Raw genomic sequence first — 14,119 nt, forward strand, 5'->3', positions numbered from 1 at the left:
ATAAATATTTTCAGTGATGAGTATATGTAGAATAAAAGTGGTAATAATGCGTCTTCATGCTATTAGTCAAGAGGATTAACTGTAAAATTCCTAAACTAATTTAGTTTCTTAATGATTTTAATTTTTTAATCCCATGAGTGTGTATGATATGGTCCTCTTTTACCTTTCTGTTTGGTTGCAAAATTACTTTGTCACATCATAAAATTCCCAGCATGAATAACATTTCTGAGAGGTCACTGGAAGAATTTTTCTCTTCAAGCTTAGGACCTTGTATGCACATATATAGCAAATTGCATTGTAATTGGGGAAAAGAGCCTTCCATGGCAATCTTTCCTTTCATATTTGTTTTCCTTGAAGTACTAGGCTAGCAGAAGTTCTCTCTGTGACCTTTGTTTCAATTCCATCCTTGTTCAATTGAAAAGGTATTTTTAGGTTGCTCTTATTCATTTATTATGAAATGATTCTTGCTTAATTATATTCTTTGAAAATTTTTTCACCATCTTGAAAATAATTTCAAGAGATTGTTGCTTCTTAGGCATTGATTTTTTTGAAATGGTGGATTTATTAATTTTTAGCTCTTTTTTCACACTCATGAGATTAATAACCGAATTTTTCCAGGTGATGTCTGACATCCATCAAAAGTTTGAATTAGTGTTATCGTTTTAGGAAGAATTCTTGAACGTATTAGCAAACTCCTTGTTTACTATGTTATTAAATGTGTTGCACTAATACTCTGACAGTCAAAATTATTTCACACATGCACGAAAATTACCTTTTATGAGTTAAATTAAATGTGTAGAAAGATCAACCCAAATTCTTATGGAAATTCAGACAAGTACCATAACACAGAATTATTACTTTTGTTTTGGACTTATTTTATTTTGTACAAATAGCCAGTGTGTGTGAGTGGGTGTATAGAGTAAACGCTTGTTGGTGTGGCTGATTTGATTACATTCTATTCACTTTTCGTGTTCCCTATTCATGTAATTTTCATAAATACCTTTTCATTATTGTTATGAATTGCTTTGCATGAAATTATTAACTGCATGATGATTTGCCTGAGTTTTAATATTTGCACATTAAATAATTCAAGCCAGTATTTGCTCTTACTAGTTTATGTCTCTTGATTGGCATAGCATTAGATACATTTTATTAATTGAACTTTACTCAAAAGTGCATGCACCTTTATTTAAAATTTCTATGTAAACCAGTGTGTATTCAGTTCTTATTGACTTTAATAGTAGTAACTTGAATTGATCAAGTTGAACCTAAGCTGTATTACACTGCTTAAAATAATAGCAAATGTACCAGTTCTCAAGACCTAATGCATACATTTCATGACATGTTTTATTTGGCAAATGTAAATTATTGAAAACATTTGGGTAGCCATAGTTTCACTGTATAGAAATCCTTCAAATTACAATATCTAAACCAAAGTAATTAGGCATTTATTGTTTAAGAGCCTTAAAATACTCAAAAGGTAATAGAGCAGCACTCCTGGACCTGTAGTAGCCCAGCACGTACTGATGATACTTCCACATTAATCCTTAGCACCATGCATGAGTGTGCTAATAAAAAATACAGAGGGCAGTAGGACAGGATGTGCTGACTCAAAATAAAAGTTGCTGTAGACACGCCTTAGGAAAAGAGAAGAAATCGTGGCAAAGCATTTCACTGCAAACTTCCTCTTCCCCACAACCCAGCTCCTGTACCCTTAATGTTTGATTAGGAGATATAATACCCTTTTATTACCTGTAGAATCATGGAAGAGTGATGTGATGAGTGTGTGTTAGGAGTGGGAGTATTTGGTTTTGTTCTTCTCACCTTCGCATCGTTTCTGTCTGCCTGTTCATCCATTCAACGATGCAGAGAGCTTCATTTTTTAACTGCTTGATGGACATGGCATGGACAGGGAATAGCCAACGTACAGGTTCCACTGGAGGTGAGCAGAATGGAGGAGCTAATGGTGGGATGGGGGGGGAAGAAGACCAACTTAGTTTGCTGCGGAGGACCAGCAGTAGACGGCGTTTGAGCAGCTTCAGGTAAGATCCTCATCTATGATTCTTCACAATCGTTATCCCTACTTTGTAATCATGTATGTGAAAACAGATTTCTCAGGTGGGACTGGCCGACACATAATACTAAATTTGCGTATCATGAATTCATTTTAAGGTTGGTCAAATTTACTGCATTACTTTTTGGGAGTATTGCACAAGTCGATAAAAGCCAACATGAGTTAAATACAGAGTTCGTACCCAATATAAAACAGATTTGTTGTTGTTCTTTAGTGCTTCTGTGGGATTCTTTTGTTTGCTCATTGCTTTGTGTGTGTTTTAACTTCCTTAAATTGAAATATAATTAATTATTATATTTGAGGCTAATGGTAATCTGTGATTAATTTGTTATTAATTTTTCATGAGAACACCTTCCAAATTATGTTATAATTATAATGGTTATAATATCGTCATTTTGCTGTAGTAGAAGGCAATCATGTAGAGATTGTGTAACCTCCGTTTGTTATTTGCATATAATTGTCAATTTTCTTTCAATTTGTTAGAAAATGAATAATTTGAATAGCTTGATGCTATTAATTAATATTTATGTCTCAAGAGAAGTGTATGTTCAGTCTCTAATGAAAACTCTGTTTTCCCTCGTATTTATTCCATTTGGAATATTTAATGGCGTGGTGTTTACCCTTAGATATAAGTTGATATATTAGATATATTATGTGCAATATGAAGTCATACCCAATTATAAGTTACAGTTGTAGCTGCATAATTTTCAGGAGAAGGTAGTGTTTATAACTAGGATAATTGTTGCTCTTTCATTGCCACTCTAGAAGGTGCTCTTGTGGCTATCTGAGATGCTCATTTAGGAAAACTAGAAATTGGGGTCTATTTAACCCTCGGTGTTGATTAGGTGAGGACTAATTATTCCATCGCTAACATTGCATATAATCCATCAGAAAATAGTTTGAATGTAGTGGCAATTAGTAGTACTATGTTAAAAACTATTCATATGAAAAAGTATACCAATACAAACAAAATTGTAGTTGTCAATATATACCTCATTAATAAAAATTCTTTTTTCATCACTAGTTAAATAACAAATGTATTCTAATGAGTTTTTAATGATGAGTGAAAGTAGTGGAAATAAATGTGCATACAAAAATATAGGCTTGTGCTCTAAAAGATGTTGAATGTGTCACGTATCATCTCAAGCATTTCAGAAGCAAAGAAGCAAATAACTCTATTATGAGCATTTTTATACCATTTCACCATACAAATCAAGCATTTCCACAAAAAGTCTATTGCGAGTACAATACTTTGTAATGCTAAGTGTGGCGTTGTATGAAGTATGAAGGAAGAACTTAAATTTTGTGTTTGTTTTTAAATGGAAAGTTATGGCATAAAGGTGCAATGAAATACATCTTTAAATACTATTAAAATATTAAATTTCAATAAGATTCTTGATTTTGAGTCAGCTGCTATCAGTAGCATTTATTTTGTCTACCAGCTCAGGCAAAGGAGGGGTATCTCTAGCTTGTTATGGCAATTTCGTATTTTTCCAGTTATAAAAGTAATGTTTTGCCAAAAACTTTAGGATAATTAAAACAAACAAGAATAATAGAAATTGTGCAATCAGATCTCATAATGGTCAAGATGAACACTGCTAAGAGAAATTAACTTTAGAAGTTAAGTACTGATAAGTATATAACTGCTTACCTTGACAATTAATCTTTGTAGTGATGGATTTTAAATTGTGTGCTAATGGCGTACTTGGGTTGAGGTTAGCATTGAATTAAACAACTGGTGATGCAAGAGGGTGAATAAGTGCAATAACTTCATTTTTCTTTAATGCTAAGATATGAAATTTCTTACCTATAATTTTCCAGTATGTATCTGAGGTGCGTGATCATTTGTTATCTTAGCAAGTAATATCATTTCGCGGCACAGGCTTGGCCTTGAGTTGAAAGGGCAGTTTTTTCTCAGAAGTATGCCCATGGGAAATGTTTACTAGTGCTCTTTAATAGTTTATTAAAGTGCTCTTTGGGTTTGGATTGAGTCTTAAATGAGGATGTCATGTTTTTCAGTAGAGTATGTGCATTATTGTTATTTTCCAAGTGCGCATTTCATTGTAAATATAAAATGAATGTACTATGGTCATCGAGCAATGAAAAACAATATATCCAAGACCGTAAACTTGATTGGCACTAGGTTTGTTAGGGGGAAGAGGTAAAGATCAAGTAACAAGTAAGGGCAAAGGTAGGGAACACACACTAGGTCACTTGGGTGTGTTTGGGAAACAGTGACCAACGTATACCTCAATCACTCACAAAAAAGCAAAATTAATGAATAATAAAACTACCTTACAACCACTCGATTATTAGGGTGTGTTAAGGAATAACAGTCTCTTTTGTGAATTGTATTCACACACACTCAAGGTTTGCAAGGATATCTCCTATGCCAGGGACCTGTTGTACTCTCACAGGAATGAAAAATACTTGAAATAAAAATCATAAAGAAAATGCCCAAGTTATAGTTCACAATCACTCAATCACTTTGGTGTGTTGGACCTTTGTGAATCATACTCACTCAATCAGGGTTAATAAGGAATCCACCTATGCCAGGGACCTGTCTATCTCACAATAACAAATAAAATGGATGGACACAAGTTCTCGCTCATTCACTCAATCACTTGGGTGCGTTCAAAAACAGGGACCTTTGCAAATCACATGTACTGACACTTACAGGGTTTACAAGGATTTCTCCGATATCTCACATTGACCCGTCAATCACACATAAATGCAAAACAAAACAGAAAGGGCTTACGTAAACGCGCAATCACTCAATCACTTGGGTGTATCAGACCTTTGTGAATCACACTCACTCATTCAGGGTTTACAAGGATTCCTCATATGCCAGGGACCTGCTAATCAAACAAACAAGTTTCGATTGCAAACTATAAATTGGGTTTTTTTTATTTTTTTTCAATTGTTTTTAATTCCTGTGTGAGTATGGATCCCAAGCATAGGAGATATCCTTGCAAACCTAGAGTGTGTTGGTGAATGCAATTCACAAGAGTGACTGTTATTTCTTAACTCACCCTAGTGATCTAGTGGTTGAAAGTTTGTGTAATTTTTTATTAATTTTGCCTTTTGTGAGTGATTGAGGTATACGTGGGTCACTGTTTCCCAAACACACCCAAGTGACCTAGTGTGTGTTCCCTATCTTTCCCCTCACTTGTAACTTTGTCTTTAGCTCCCCCCTTTTACAAACCTTGTGCCAATCAAGTTTACAGTCTTGGATATATCATTTTTCCCAAATTTTATTGCGCAGTCCATTGTAATGTTTGTTTTAAAATTGATTGATTTCAATTCAAAGCTCACTTATGGACTTGAATTTTATATTACCCATTAATGCTAAGTTATTTTTCCACTTAAGTAAAGGTATTTTAATCATATTTATAGACTCTCATTCAATAAGTATTGTGATGTTGTTGTTGATGCTTGTTATAGTTGATAAAATTATTATTAAAAGTAATAATGATATTAGTGCAGCTCGATGAAGTTTCTATATCCTTGATAGAGACCATTGAAATACACTGGTAGTAAGTATGTGACAAAAAATAACTATCAATGATTATATTCAAGGTCTCTCATATTTCATTGAGCCCTTCAGTGTGTGAAATGCATATGAACTTAGTAGGGAGTGACAGGTGAAAATTTGTTACCCAAAGAATTCAGTGGTTTCCCAGAAAGATGTCACCAAGAGAGTGACACTTTAAGTTCATCTGGATACGTCATGATATTTATTGTACCACAGAACCTTCTAATTAAAAGTTAAATGATTTACTCCAAGGATGCACAATGACATTCTTTGAGCTAATTTTCAAAATTTTTGGGACTCAAAACATGTTTGTACCGAACCTGAGCTTGGAATTAAATTCAACGGTAATATCTCACGAAAAGATTTGATAACTCTCTCCCTATTTTCACTCAAGCTTTATGTCAGTCTATGTTCTTGTGTTCAATGTTCAATTCATTGTGTAACCCTGAAATTTTTTACGGAGAGTTCTCTACACCAGTGAAGTATGATCATCCTAATCATTATTTATGAATGCAGTACACATTAGACAACTTTTCAATCAATTTCCTTTCATCAAAAGTAGTCAAATTTAAATCTCTAATAGTTTTCTATGAAATGAATATGTATTTATTACCAGTGTCAGTATTTCATGTCTTTTCAAGGTTAAAGAAACACAGCTGCAAAGATTTGATGTGTTAAATGCACTAACCTTTTTCTCTCTTTCTCTTCTCTTCCAAACAGCAGGAACAAAAAGGTGACTGATGGAGGATTCCCAGTTGAAAATCCTTACTCCCCAAGATAACAGATTGGTGTGGTGTCCCCAAACACATATGTTGGGCGCTATGTATGAAAAAAAATCCCATAAATAATATATGCATGATACTTGCTGACTGTCATTTGGTGTAATGAGTGGCAGTCCCCTGAAAATGTGAACTAACTGCCCCAGTTCCCTCCTAATAATTTAAAAAAGTAAATAATTTAATATAATTACTGATTCAAAAATGCTGAAGCTTTGTTCTATGAATAAAACAAGAGAAATCATAAATTAAATTTATGTTCTTTCAGTACTGACTTTTTTGAAATTTTCCAGTTTTTCTCCTCATTGTGTAATTAAATGTCACAATAATTGTATTCAAAACTATCATTCACTGAAGTCAGTTAATTTTACTCCATTTTTAATAGCCAATTCTAAATGCCACAATTATTCATGTGCTAAGAAAAGTGCATGAAACAGTGAGTAAATCCAAAAATCACAATGGATTTACACTGCACAATAGAGGAGTAGATATGCTTTCTTCATCCTATTTCATTTTATGTAATGATCTGGAGGTTTTTTATAGTTCCAGAATATGGATTTCTTATTTATCATTTGTATATTAACTCTCTCTTCAATTATGAGATAGTTTACAAAGTTTCAGCATTTACATTGAGACTCTGTATTACACAACTGAGCATATCTTATTTTCTTTACTTCAAGAACATTAGCCCTGTACATTTTTTACCCACTATTGCAACATGAACAAAACTTAGTTTTGTATTTGAATCAAGGATATTTTTAAAGGTTGAGTTACCTAAATTATTTAGTTGAGAGTTTAGAAGTGATATTTAAATATGAAAATGAAATATAATGAAAAAAATAATTACTGAATGTTTAAGAAAATATAATTGATAAAATTTTTGCCCATGACTAATACCCGCATTTAAATTATTTTGCTTCTATTCTTTTAAATATTTAATTACTGAAACTTAATTTTAATCACAGTTAATAAAAATATATATTTATTATGCCATATGTATGCAAATGCATGTTTACTTGAAATTTTCTCAGTTACACAGATGAGGCTCAATTAACTAGTTTCAACTCTCTAAAAAGATTATACATGATGTGTAATACAGAGAATAATATTTTATATACATTCAGAGGCAGTATATGCTTTCAAAGTTTAAATTTCCTTCATCATCTTCCCACTCCTCTCCTGTAAATGTTCATTCTGTGGTCACTGTTTTTGATATTTGTGACTACAGTATGATGCTAAATAGAATTAGCATACATGTCATCGCATGGATGTTTATTGAGAAGAATAAACACTAAAAATCAGTGGCATGACTTGTGTGTCTATTTTCTAACTATCAGGAAGGAGGGAGGATAGCCCTCAGAAAAGTAAGGCACTAGAAAAAATTCCCTTAAGAAAAATTAATTCTTTCATAATTGAAATTTTTTCCATTTCTTATTTTTTCTGTTTTCCCATTGAAACAAACTTTCCGCAAAAAAGTAAAAATTTTTTTTAAAGCTAAATAAGTAGTCTATAGATAATCACAAATTTATCTTTCCTAATTGTGATTTATTTCCCTTTCATCCCATTTCAGTGTATTAAGTCATTTTTAACTAAAGTTATTAATGATTCACATCTAATGTGCTATACTTTATGAAGGCTTCCTCACTTATTCATCAGTTGCAAATTGTTATTGTGCTTATTATCAAATGATAGCATATTACCATTCACTGTGTAACTTTTTCTGGTCCATTTGTTGGCATTGTGGAGAATTTTCCATAATCATAACTAATATATAGTAAAGGAGTATATTTAAACTCGCATTTACTAGCAATACTTTGTAAACACAAATGTTAGTAAAAGCAATGAAGTTTAAAAGAATGAATGGCAATATGCATCACTAGTGAAAGACAATACTGATTAGAATCAAAGTATGTTTGGATGTTCTTCTATAACCTGTCCTCTGTTATCCTAAATCAGAAATAGTGGTGGTGTAGCAGTTAAGAAAGGTTCCCATAGGATGTTAGAATTCAGAATCATGATTTGTATGCAGGAGTGACTTTGAAAAGTTAATAATATAGCACTCAAAAAGTTCTTTTCTGGCAAAATGAGTAATTAAGCCCAGCCATGTTTTAATATTTCCAGGTTTATTCTCAAAGTTTTTACCTGAATAGCATTATTGAAAATTTTTTACCACAATTGTTCTGGCAACCAGCATCATTAAAATAAATTTGTAGCCAACTTTTTCTGCACAATTGATTTAAATTTTGTTTGAAGTAATATCATTCAAGGTCTGTTTATATTAATGTATGAATAAATTGTAGCCCTTCATAAATACATTAAAACCTCAATATTTTGATAGTGCTACATGGAAATTATGATATGGTTGGATACTGAGAGCAGTCCTCTTTAAACAGCATAGGATTCAATCCTTGAGTTCCCCATAGAACAGTGTAAGAGTGTGATCTTTTGCATTCTCCATATGTAGTATTTTATCTACTTGATATCACAAATTTCATTGTGGTTACAAGATATTTATTTGAAAACAGCAATTTTTACTTTCTTCCTGTGTAATATATGGGAAAGTATTTTTTTCATGGCAAAATCAACTCTGGGATTTCAAATTAAATACACGTTGAAAGTCCCTTGAGCATGTTTCATTTGCCTAATCAGTACAGATTTATATTTTGCATCTTTATTAAGAATATATTAACTGATTGGAGCTTAGCCAAAATTGAATCAGAGGGTGACCTTTTCAGGCATGTTTAAATGTGTTATAGTGATGCCACCCAAAAAAAACTTTAGAAAGGGTATAATCTATTTTTCTCATTAAAATATGAAGTCATGGCATTATTATGTTGGGAATTAATCCAGTGAGCAGATTAAGGATTGAATTTTCGTATTCAATTCTAATTTATTATTCTATCTGAATGTAAAATTCATTAAATGTTCAAATGTGGATTTTTAGTGTTATTTGGCCCTTTTGACCGTGGCCAACCAACTGTCACCTCCAGCTCCTTCACTTTGGTATGGCGATTTCTGATTGCATCGCACCTCATGAAGAAAGATATTTTTAAAAGTCACTTATTTAAAATAAGATTATTTTGGGACTATATATTCATTCTGCCTTGCAGAGATACCCGGAAAAACTTTCAATATCTGTTGCTGCCAATCATTAAATCCTCTCCTTACATCTGGTATTAAATACTATATGGAGAAACTGATTTGCTGGCCTCATCAATTTTTTATTAGAATTCTCGTTGTCCTCTCAATTGAGAATTCATAATGGAGGGGTGGAGAGGTACACCGCAATGATGTTTGTCCAATGCTAGATACCCGCCTTTCTTTTCTAACAAAACACATGTCCCCTTATGAGAAGATCCCAGGGGAGAATATTGTTACGTATTTTTTCGAAAGTATAGCTAATACTGCATGCAGTTTGAAGATTCTACACTTAATGTATATGTGTTGGAATTATGGGTGTGCTTCAGAAGTAAAAGCCATATCACCTTCTTAAAAAGCAAAACTTGTGAAACAGTAATCCATATCATTTCAGCATAGCATTCATATCCTTGGTGGGATCCCAGCCGATGTAAAATTTTTAAGTAATACATGAAATTCATAAATAAAAACATTAAATCAATGACCAAAGAATTTGCTTCTAAAGCAGGGTTGAGAAATCTACTTAATATGATAAAATTAATGCTAGCCAATGATTTATTTTTACTTTTATTTGTGATAGTGTGCATTCATTTCTGCTGTTTTTATTGTGAATCAAATTCTTGAAGAAAGCCATTGATGTTGTTGGACAAGTCACAGCAGCCATCATTCATGAAAAATATGCAAAGTTGGAAAAAAAGTTACTGTCAAGTAAAGAAGTTATTCAGACAAATAATTTCAAAATTATGAGGTTTTATTGTTTGCGTGAATGTTAGCGTGCCATTTCCAGAGTATATTTCAAAATCTCCTGGATATTTTCCTAAATTGTCATGACAATTAAATTGGTAAATTTCTCAGGAACAACTCGCAAAAACATGATTCCAACATTTGTTCTTCAATATTTAGCCAACATTCTGTCATCTTGCCCACTGAAAATCATTCTTCAAAAAAGGACTTAAGCATATTAGAGCCTTTTTTCGTTGGTTTTAAGGTAGCCACAAATATTTGCCTAAAGCTTCTTGCTTTTGACATTGAATTGCATTTTTCTGGCTAAATTTTCTTAGCCTCAAACTCAATGATTCGTTAATGTTGAGGTTCAGTTGCAAATTCCTAAGGTTTGAGTCCAATCAGAATTAATCATGGATAACATGTGGTACCTAGTAATGAAATGGTTTATAATCAGAACAATTGTGGCACAGTTGCTTATAATTGTGCAGATGCTTCAGGAAAATATTAATGTAATTTTTGTATTAATTTTTTTTTCTTCAGAGCATTTGTTATAGTTCTCAAAAACTTCAAGGTTTCTCCTGCAAATAACCCATTGTAGTTTTAAAATGGGTTTTTCTTTGTATGTACTATTGTTCATGATTATTTAAATGTCAGAATAGAATGTTTAATATTACATAATGCCATTGAAGAATAGATATAGATGGTCTTAAACCTTTAAAACTGCAAGCAAAGTGTTGTTAATTGTTTTAGACCCAGGGTGTCAAACTCAAGACTGATTAGCCAGTTTACAGTAACAGCTTGATTATGTGATCCACTCTTGAAAGATGTGTTTTAAATGTTTACATGGTTTATCTTACTTTGTCACAAAATATTTTGTGATGGCATTTACAGTCTCAAAATATTGATGAAATATTAGAAAAGTTACTTGTTTGGCAGTCTTGGTTTAGTTTAGATTAGATGTTAGTTAGAAGTAAACTATTAGAAATATGTATCGTTTAGAATATACAATTTGTTGACAGGTTTGGTGCATACAGTTAGGTTATTATTACTTGTGCAGTAACTTTATTGTATACATTTTGTGTCATATGTGTTTGTAATTTTGTCCTGTGACAATCAATATATGTTACATTTAAATGTACTCTTCTCCCCAAGAAAGCTTCCCAGACCAGTGAAAGTAACTATGTTTGAGAAAATATCCTTTCTTCTGCCCATCTGTGCAAAAATCTCAAATCCTCCTTATTCCTTATTACATATATCTTTCTTTGATTGCATGCAATGGCATTGTCACCCAGTTCTGCCTTTTTACAGAAATTACCTACATCAAAATCCATCTGCATGAAATTCACAGTGAATGCATTTCTTTATAGAACACCAAATTTCATTAGTTCTTAGGAAGAATTCTTGTGTGTTTATAATGAAATAATATTTTATTTTCGCAATAATATGTGTACTGTGTTCACATGGCCCCACCAGGCCTGCTTGCATGTGGAATGCAATGGGGCCAATGTTTGCTGATGAATGTAAGAAGAGCATGAGAATGTATGATCGCGAGAGTGCTGTTACCTGAGTTTTTATCCATCATAATAAAACACTATGGATAGACTCACAGTGGTAGGACTAAGGAAGTACTCCTTGGGTAGGATTCCATGATGTAAATATTTTACTCATACACATATAGTTAATGTAGTATATATTTATAGAGATACTGGTTTGCATGGATGCTAAGATATGTTGGCATCAGGAAAGCAGTAAGCTGTATGTGCTAAATGAACAAATTACCCCTCCACTTGGTTGACTCAGTAATTTAAAAACCTATAAATATACCTCTCAGTGATAACTTCTCTACAATTTTACGAGTAGATTTCCTTAAAGATATACTGCATCCTAATACAGTACAACAATGATGGAAGTTGAAATAAAAAATTATTCCCTATTAGCAACATTAGTGTAATTTGGTGACATTTTTAGGCTACGTGTAGCTATGTTGATTTAAAAAATTATCTTAATATTCCTATTTATACTTCAGCCTAAGCAGATTACATTTTTCATTATTTATCTCCTAGCTATTCAGATACATTTTGTCAGTTCATAATGGCAATAAATGGGATAAAGTGACTTGTAAAAACATAAAATTAAGGTTTGCCTAAATCCTCTCTTACAAAGTTATTGTCCAACATTTACATGCTCATTGAAAAATTCTAAATCTGTAAATACTTTAAAACCCCTTGAATTTTTTTATCATATTTACTTGCGTTAAATTCTTGCAGCATATATTCTTTTGCCGATTTCCTTATAAATGTTCATTTGTCCAATTAAAACTCAATCTGTTATGTAAATTTTTACTCATAGAAGCTATGAAAATAAAAACAAATTTTTTTCACTCTACTTATGTTTCTACACAAATTTAACAATCCTAATTCAAATTAGTTTTGCCTTGTAGATCCATGTTCTACCCTTAACCTGACCAGCTGACCATTTAATTGCTCCATTTGCTATTCTTCCCCATTTAAATTGATGGCATTATAAGCCTTCCCCATCTTTTCACGTGCCTCCCTTGCAACAGGCAATGGAACTGCAGGATGTCGTTGTGGGTGCTGGAGGTGCTGGAGAGGGAGGCCGAGGTCCAGGAGGCCCTTCAGGGGCAGGTCTAAGCAGTGGAGCAGGGGAGAGAGGAATGGGAGGCTCACGGGCGCCATCGGTGGAATCACTTGGTCCAGACCAACAGGGGCCACGACACCACCACCATCAGCTTTACCTCCAGCAAAAGCAGGGTGGACCTGGGCGGGGTCCTCATCGCCACGCGGATATGAGAGAGGGACGAGGAGAGAGGGGTAGATATGGGTCACAGGCATCTAGTCCTGTACGAAGCGGGTACCACTCCCCAACTCTCAGGTGAGTAAAACTCCAATCTATCAGTGCAGCCTGCAATCTATTTGCCATTTATTTGAGTGGTCTTGATAAAAAATGATTTTCTTCAGGAAAGAAAGGAAAATATACTATTAACTCTTTCCTGTGTTAAAACCACCATGAATCGGAAGACACTGATTCAGAAACTCAGCAAAATTCAGAGAAAAGCCACCCATTTCATGACAAAAATAGAACCAAAAGTGTCATATTATTATTGCAAAGTCTGGATTAAGACCCCCTATGGGCTCAAAATGTCTTCTATGTATGAAGTTTCAGGTAGGATATGGTGAAGTTAGAGCATTATTAATGACCATTATCAACACTTTTCCATCACTCATGGAAAGTAGTGAAAAATTATAATCATTGGTCATCTGTTTTTTCCCTATTTGTTAGATTAAACCCCATTGAAAATGCATCAATTGCCATGCTGTTTTACTTGAAACATCGAGGTAATGGTCCAAACCCAACACTATTTGATAGGTCAGAAAATAGTGACAAAATTAAAGAGATAACCTGTCGTCAAACAGGTAGAAATTAGGGTTATTCTATCTCATTACATGCTGATTGATGACTATATGAAAAGAGTGATATACCAATATATTAAAACATGTGTCCCCTTCACAGACTCCTCCTTTTTCATGGCTATTGCCCGCTATCCTTGATGGGTATTGAGTAAATGCTGATGAGGTAATATTTCAGTTCAGTCAAAAATGGTGGTGAATTTTGTTTCCCTCTGTTATATAAGTAGTGTATCAAAGCCAATTTATGTCCTGCTGTTTCATCCCGTAAAATGAGAGTCAATTAAAATTAAGTTAGAATTTCACATATTCCAGTTTTTCCAAAAATGTCCACCTGCAGTTGGCAAGTTTTATGCAAAAACTCATTCACATTCTTCAAATTAGTATTTTTTTAATGTTTGATTTGAATTTTAGCATCCCTATCTCAAGCCAGAGATTGTTGGGG

At 33.1% G+C, this 14,119-nt stretch overlaps 1 protein-coding gene across 1 annotated transcript in view; it reads left to right on the plus strand.

The window, feature by feature from the left end:
* cac (calcium voltage-gated channel subunit cacophony) overlaps nucleotides 1–14,119 on the plus strand; it is a 365,313-nt gene that overhangs the window by 329,062 nt on the left and 22,132 nt on the right. The window contains exons 38-40 of the mRNA XM_071591274.1: nucleotides 1,870–2,042; nucleotides 6,330–6,342; nucleotides 12,813–13,141. Coding sequence (XP_071447375.1) covers nucleotides 1,870–2,042; nucleotides 6,330–6,342; nucleotides 12,813–13,141 — 515 coding nt within the window. The remainder of the gene's footprint in view (nucleotides 1–1,869; nucleotides 2,043–6,329; nucleotides 6,343–12,812; nucleotides 13,142–14,119) is intronic.

The sequence above is a fragment of the Hetaerina americana genome, unplaced genomic scaffold, assembly GCF_022747635.1.
Source record: "Hetaerina americana unplaced genomic scaffold, ioHetAmer1.1.p SCAF_1, whole genome shotgun sequence".
NCBI lineage: Eukaryota > Metazoa > Arthropoda > Insecta > Odonata > Calopterygidae > Hetaerina > Hetaerina americana.